The sequence below is a fragment of the Triticum aestivum genome, chromosome 2B, assembly GCF_018294505.1.
Source record: "Triticum aestivum cultivar Chinese Spring chromosome 2B, IWGSC CS RefSeq v2.1, whole genome shotgun sequence".
Lineage (NCBI taxonomy): Eukaryota > Viridiplantae > Streptophyta > Magnoliopsida > Poales > Poaceae > Triticum > Triticum aestivum.
In genome coordinates, this window is record NC_057798.1 from 24,825,067 (window position 1) to 24,832,976 (window position 7,910).

Consider the following 7,910-nt stretch of genomic DNA (forward strand, 5'->3'; position numbering starts at 1 on the left):
AATGAAACCTTCGGGATCGTGATTTTCCAACCGAACATGATCCAGGAGACTTGGACCCTACTCCAAGAAGTGTCAGAGGCGGTCACAAGGGTGGAGGGCGCGCCCCCTGGGCGCGCCCCCTACCTCGTGGGCCCCCTGACGCTCCACCGACGTACTCCTTCCTCCTATATATACCTACGTATCCCCGAAAGATCAGAACAGGAGCCAAAAACCTAATTCCACCGCCGCAACCTTCTGTATCCACGAGATCCCATCTTGGGGCCTGTTCCGGAGCTCCGCCGGAGGGGGCATCCACCACGGAGGGCTTCTACATCATCACCATAGCCCCTCCGATGAAGTGTGAGTAGTTTACTTCAGACCTTCGGGTCCATAGCTAGTAGCTAGATGGCTTCTTCTCTCTTTTTGGATCTCAATACAATGTTCTCCCCCTCTCTCGTGGAGATCTATTCGATGTAATCTTCTTTTTGCAGTGTGTTTGTTGAGACCGATGAATTGTCGGTTTATGATCCAGTATTATCTATGGAAAATATTTGATTCTTCTCTGAATTCTTTTATGTATGATCGAGCTATCTTTGCAAGTCTCTTTGAATTATCATTTTTGGTTTGGCCAACTAGATTGGTAGTTCTTGCAATGGGAGAAGTGCTTAGCTTTGGGTTCAATCTTGCGGTGTCCTTACCCAGTGACAGAAGGGGCTGCAAGGCACGTATTGTATTGTTTCCATCGAGGATAACAAGATGGGGTTTTTATCATATTGCATGAATTTATCCCTCTACATCATGTCATCTTGCTTAAGGTGTTACTCTGTTTTTAACTTAATACTCTAGATGCATGCTGGATAGCGGTCGATGAGTGGAGTAATAGTAGTAGATGCAGAATCGTTTCGATCTACTTGTTTTGGACGTGATGCCTATATACTCATAACTATGCTCAATTCTGTTAATTGCTCAACAGTAATTTGTTCACCCACCGTAGAATACTTATGCTCTTGAGAGAAGCCACTAGTGAAACCTATGGCCCCCGGGTCTATTCTCATCATATCAATCTCCATCACTTTATTTACTTGCTTTGTTTTTACTTTGCCTTTTACTTTTTACTTTGCATCTATCTATCAAAAATACCAAAAATATTATCTCTATCGGATCTCACTCTCGTAAGTGACCGTGAAGGGATTGACAACCCCTAAGCGTTGGTTGCGAGTTGCTATCGTTTTGTGTAGGTACGAGGGACTTGTGCGTGGTCTCCTACTGGATTGATACCTTGGTTCTCAAAAACTGAGAGAAATACTTACGCTACTTTGCAGCATCATCCTCTCCTCTTCGGGGAAATCCAACGCGGTGCTCAAGAGGTAGCAGCAATCTCAAAAAAATCCTACGTTCACGCAAGATCTATTTAGGAGATGCATATCAACGAGAGGGGGAGAGTGTGTCCACGTACCCTCGTAGACCAAAAGCGGAAGCGTTAACTTAACGCGGTTGATGTAGTCGAACGTCTTCTCGAATCAATCGATCAAGTATCGAACGTACGGCACTTCCGAGTTCTGCACACGTTTAGCTCGATGACGTCCCTCGAACTCTTGATCCAGTAGAGGCACGAAGGAGTCGATGAGTTCCGTCAGCACGATGGCGTGATGACAGTGTTGGTGATGTGATCCGCGCAGGGCTCGCCTAAGTACTACGGCAATATGACCGGAGGAGTAAACGGTAGAGGGGGACACCGCACATGGCTAAAAAATAATTGTTGTGCTTTGGGGTGCCCTCTTGCCCCCGTATATAAAGGAGGAGAGGGGAGGCCGCCGGCCCTAGGGGGCGCGCTAAGTGGGGGGGAGTCCCACTAGGACTCCCAGTCCTAGTCGGCTCTCCCCCTTCCTTCCAACGGAGGGGGAAAAGGGAAAGAGAGGGAGAGGGAGAGGGAAAGGTGGGTCGCGCCCCCTCCCCTAGTCCAATTCAGACTCCCCATGGGGGGGGCGCCACCACCTCGTGGCCTGCCTCTCCACTCCCCCATGGCCCAATAAGGCCCATTACTTCCCTGGGGGGTTCCTGTAAGCCCTCGAGGGAGGAGCGACAATGTTTAAACAGTTCACCCAATTCCATCATGACATGCGTGATCGGGAAATTCACGTGCAACTGCAAAATGATTTGGTTGAGTATATGTGGGCTCATGTTGGCAATCAATAGATGTATCTTCTTTATTCGGCTTGCAAAATTATGTGAAACATTTCTACTTGTATTCGGCTTGTAAAACTATGCTATTTTATTCAGTTGAAACCATGTTATTTGACTATATGTTTGAATGCAAAAGCAATGCAAAAATGAGCTATTTGTTGAAATAGGGCGGCCAGCCGGCCACGCGGGTAAATATGGATCAGTGCGACCCAAATTTTAAACAGGGCGGACGCCGGGCGGGTGGCCGGCCTAAATGGACAAAAAACGGACAAAATCGCCGTCCATTTGGGTCGGCCCAAAGTTGCTCTTAGATCATGCAAAAAAAAAATCAACTTGAGTCCCCCGCGATCAAACACGGTGATTTGGCCAAGAATGGCGCATCCTGCCTCCATTTGATTGCGTACCCATGGGATCCAGCGCAGCGCAGACAGATTCATGGGATGCCGCCGGTCAGCTGCAGGCACGGACGATCGATCAAGGCCAAATCAAACCGTGGAGAGATAAGATGGTCGGAAGAAACAAGTATACAGTAGTAGAGTAGTACCGCTGGAAAGCGCGTGCATGGCGCTTTCGAGCCGCTTTGTCCCCGTCTCTTCAGTTTGGCCCCTTCTGGTATAAAATTCAACGGGAAATATCTATAGGGCCCGACAACCTCCCATCCGCTAGTCACCCTCTTTTGTTTTTGAGAAAGCCCCAGCCGTTGGTGCAGTTGACTGACTTGGAACCGGCAACGCGCGTCGCGCGGTTGGTGCTAAATGCGGAATAGTAGTTTAGTCCCTTGTGTTTCTTCTAGCGAACCCTTCAAAGCAAGACCAATATGGGGATAGTTTCTACTCCTACTTTGTTAATCGATTTCTTTGTTTTACCTTCAGCACAGAACTCCTATAAATAAATGTCAAATCGAGGGTTAGCTTTTGGGTTGGTCTCATTTTTATAAAGGCGAGCTGTTCCTAAATGTGCGGATAATCGTGTCTTGCATGTTCCAAAAAGAAAATTTGGCTTCTCAAAGAAATGGATCAGTTGATCCTAAAGAAAATAGATCAGTTGCAATTGCAACGCAATGAACCAAAGTACTATAGCACACTAAAAAGTAAAAGTCGATCAGCAAATGTGTACCCTGTGCATGGAACAGATCCTAGCGCTGCCACGCAGCTTCTCCATTCACCTCGATGGATTTCAACGACGGCGGCCTGGCGACCTCCCGGAACTCACGGAAGTCGCCGCAGTCCGATATCTGCAGTTTCTCCAGGGACTGCAAGTTCTGGAACAACACCCCCAGGAGGCTGTTCGTCACGACGCATCGGCTCAGCGAGAGGCTCCGCACTGAAGAGAGGAGCTTGACGTTCACGTCCGTCGACTCCCCTGCGTACTTGCTGATGCTCAAGGCGCTGACCGCCAGCGCGTGATCTCGGTGCAGCAAGTCCTGGTGCAGCAGCTGGACGGCCTCCCCGTGGACGTCCAGCGTGAAGGAGCTGGATTTGGGGGAGAAGGCCATGTCCAGGTAGTAGGAGCTGCTGTCCTTCTCTATCCTCATCTTCTTCACGGTGGCCGGCACACGGGGCAGCTTCGCCAGTTTGGGGCAGTTGAGGATGAGTATCTCCTGGAGGCGAGGAAACGCGCGGTCGCTCGATTCGGCGCTCCACTCCACCAAACTGGGCATGTCATTCAGCACCAGTTTCTCAAGCGACTGGAGCACGCCGGAGCCGTACAACCTGTGGTCGATCCGAGCAATGGCGTACATTTCTTTGATGTGCAGGACTCTGAGGTCAGGAAGCTGGCTCAGGCATGGCAGCACCCGCCACTTCCTGCAGTTTACGAGATGCAGGTGGCTCAGGCTCGTCAGCAGGTTGCTCTCCAGCCAGCTAGGCGACGATGCGCCCTGGTACCTCTGGATTTGCAGCTCCTCGATCCTACCGTTAGGCTGGAGCCCCTCGAGAACTTGCTCATGTGAGTCCGTGGTGGTGGAACAAGTTCGCCGGTCCCCCAGCTTTGGGGGCTCCCATTCCAGCTTCAGGGCCTTGAGAGATTCTTTATTCCCAAGCTGAGCCTTCTGAGCTTCTTCTTTGTTAGCGACGGCCTGAAGCCCCTTCACGGTGAGCGTGCCGCGGATGGAGTGGATGCCTGCGAGCTCTTCCATGCCATGCCCCCTTCCCCTGTCGGCGCAGAACTCTACTGATCCCTGGAGTTTCTCCAGCCTCCCGATGCGACGTATCATGGCAACGTACTTCATGTCCATGTCGAGATGCCGCAGGTTCACCAAGTTGCTCATGCCATCACCCGGGAACCCATGGTCCCCATCAAGCTTGCAGTCTTTGCCGAGAGACAGTGTCTGCAGGTGCAGCAGCTTGGTAACAGTAGCAGGAAGGCCCCTGACAGAGTCAGGCAGGCCTAGGTACCGCAGATGCTTCAGCTTACCGACGCCTTTCGGCAACTCGGTGATGCGTGTGCCGGCAAAGTCGAGCACTCTAACGGCCTTGAGCTGCTTCAGTACATGGTTGTCAATGGCGGAAACAGCAGTGCCCGAGCTTGAGTGGCCATCATCGAAGATTAACAGTGTCCGCAGCTTCTTCAGCACAGGGTTATCCTTGAGCTGTGCTAGGGCAAGGCAACCTCCGCCGGTCAGGGATAGGTGTCGAACACTTGCCGGGATGCTACCCCTTCTTCTTACAAGATCATCGTTGCTTAATCTGAAGAACCCGGCCGCGCAGACTGACACCTGCTCATTGATGGCAAAGCAGGTCGCTCTGCCATCCCTGTATATGGTTTTGAGCACGGACCTTTCCTGCAGCGCTCTGACGTATTCTCTCCCGACATCCTCCATGCTCTGGGCGTGGTCACCGCGGATGATGCCATGTGCAATCCACATCTTGACCAACGTTTCAGGCTCGAACTCCCATTTGTCGGGGAACATGCTGCAAAATTTCAAGCAAGACCGCAGGCTGGACTCGTAGGCGGCGCCAGCAAGAGGAGCCTCACCGGCGTACCATGATCCTACCTTCTCCAATAGTTTCTTCCAGTCTTTCTTCCGTTGTTTGTTCCTCACCATGCCGACGATAGTTTTCGCCGCCGATGGCGAGCCCCTCAGCTGCTCCGCGACACTCCTGATCACACCGTCGAGAACCGGAGTTTCTTTATGGGCGTCACCGAAGGCGGTTTTCTTGAGCACCAGGACGAGGTCGTCGGCGCCGAGCCCATTCAGCGGGATCCTGGTGCCGGCATCGAGCACCTTGGCGCAGATGGTAGCTCGGCACGTCATCAGGATCCTGCTCCCGTTGCCTCCGTCCCGGAACGGGGCTAATACGTCCTCCCAAGTTGTCCTCATCTTCTCCGTCCAGTCACGGCCGGACTCGTCGTTGCACACGTCGTCGAGCACGAGCAGGCACCTCCTGGAGCCGACCAGCCCGCGGATCGCCTGCTGTAGCACGCCGAAGCTCATCCCCGCGGCGGCGCATTTCTCGTCGACGCCGCTTGATCCGGGGATGGACCTCCATATCTCGGCCAGCAGCTCGGTCTCGGTGAACATGCATCGAACGCTCGCCCACACCATCAGATCGAAGTGCTTGTTGTTGTCCCCGTTGATTCTCTTGTCATGCCATGCCCGCCGAGCGATCATGGTCTTCCCGATGCCGCTGTGGCCGATGACCGCCACGACATTCTTGTTGCTGCTGCTGCTACTGGGCTGGTCGCTGACGTTGTTGAGCAGGGCCGAGACGAGCCGGCCATACTCCTGCTCGTACCCCACGAACAGTTCTTGGCCCGTCGCCCCCGGTAGCAGCGGGCCAGTCGCCTTTCGTGACACGGAGCGCGAGTATCCTCGGCCTCGGCCCCGGCTGCCGCCGGAGTCGATCCGCGGCAGCTGGGCGAGATCCCGCAAGCTCTGCTGGATAAGCGGAAGCTCGTCCAGGAGTTTCTTGAGCCGGTTGAACGCCTTGTCCCTGCCGATCAGCCGTCGGCCGGCTCTGGCCGCGGAGTGAGCAACCTGAGCAAGCTTGTTGTCGCGCAAGTTGGACATGACGATGTCGTCGTAGGTGAAGACGTCCAGGACGGACTCCACATCGTGGATGGCGTCGACCAGCCGGCCCACCCAGCTAGCCATCCCGCCGCCGGCGGAGACGTCCTCGTCGGAGCGCCGCCGTTGAGCCTGCTGCTGGACGGCCTCGATGGTCGTGGTCATCTGGTCCAGGACATCAACAAGCTGTTCGAGGTGCTTGGCCAGATGTTTGAAGCTCGAGTACTTGCTGCTCACCAAGGATCTGGCCTCGCCGATGAGCTCCTTGATGATCGGCGAGAATACCCACCCACCAACCACCAGCAGCGTGCCGGCCGGCATGGCTACGCACTCTGCTGATGCCTTGACGACAAAGCCGTGCCGGCCCAAGGATCGATCGAACCTGGCTAGCTAGCTATAGGCTTGCCCGACGTGATTTAAGTAGCTACTCTAACTGCTAACTTATTTAATCAAGAGACCACTCATGCGGGGGAATGAAGCTGAGCTAGCGGAGAAGGGATTTTGCGCGGTTTACGCGTGCGTACCGCGGGATCGTGCCCGTCCGTTGGTTTTGAAGTCACCGCTCGGTCAGGCCGGCACCAGGTGCATCTATCAATAGCTTTTGGCCCATTATTAGATGTAAAAATGCAACGGGTCAGATTTCGCCATACGTCGGACTACAAGATGTTTACCCGCACTTCACATCGCATTCTCCCATCAATAAATTTTTGTGTTTAATTTTTTGACCCAAACACAAAGGAAAATGGTCATATATTTTGAACCAAATGTTCAGTTTTGAATTTGTTTTCATTTTCAACTTTGTCTTGATGAGATCTTTGAAACAAGATCCATGTCGAAAATGTTTTTTGATTATTGTTATTTTGCTTTTTGAAACTTCACTTGAGATTTAGTTTAAGCAAGTGCATGAACATATAAATGTTACAGTTACTTTTGAAAATAATAATAGTAATAAATTTGAAAAATATACTCAACATTGATCTTGTTTTGAACATGTTGTCAAAACAAAAAAGGTGGTAAAAGAAAAAACAAATTAAATTCAGAGGAATGATTCAACATATATGACTATATTTATGTTTGAAGAAAGTACGTAATAAATACATCCTCCGTCCCAAAGTAAGTGACTCAACTTTGTGAGACTCAGGGGGTGTTTGGTTTCAGGGACTTTTTTGTGTTGGGACTAAAAAAAGTTCCTAGCAAACCAAACAGGGGGGACCTCTTTAAGACTTTTTGCTTTTTTTTTGAAGCACCTTCTTGAGAGTTTTTTTTCAAAAAGTCCTAAGGACTAGAAAAAGTCCTAGGACTAGAAAACCAAACACCACCTCAATGATGGGAGAGGAAAGAGTGGAGTGAGGGTTCTTTTGTTTTTGACATAGTATATGAGGCCCTTTTTTGCAAATGTTGAGCACCATATAGCAGGATTGGTAGGGAGGCCTCGTCGTAATCTGTGGCGCTCGTGGTATCCACCATCGCCACGCTTTGTGTTCGCTGTCATCGCGCAGGGCTGTAAAGTCCTGTTGGGGACGGCCGACTCATAAAAAATGCTTCATTTTACACATCACTTAAGCACTACTGACATGGATATTAGCCTTAAATCAGAGACAATCAGAGATGTTAGGGGGGTCAGGCCCCTGCTGGTCCCCACTGTCTCTGCCACTACATGTGCCACACTCGGCAGCTCATGTGTCTCGGCGGCTACAGGGCCAGGCCAGGCGTCACTGCAGGCCACGGAGCGGCACTG

The 7,910-nt window shown here is 51.6% G+C and overlaps 1 protein-coding gene across 1 annotated transcript; it reads right to left on the bottom strand.

Moving 5' to 3' along the window:
- Positions 1-3,190: 3,190 nt before the first annotated feature.
- Positions 3,191-6,800, bottom strand: LOC123043210 (putative disease resistance protein RGA3). The gene has a single exon (XM_044465586.1). The coding sequence runs from the start codon at positions 6,491-6,493 to the stop codon at positions 3,299-3,301; it is 3,195 nt and encodes a 1,064-aa protein (XP_044321521.1). The 5' UTR covers positions 6,494-6,800; the 3' UTR covers positions 3,191-3,298.
- Positions 6,801-7,910: the final 1,110 nt, after the last annotated feature.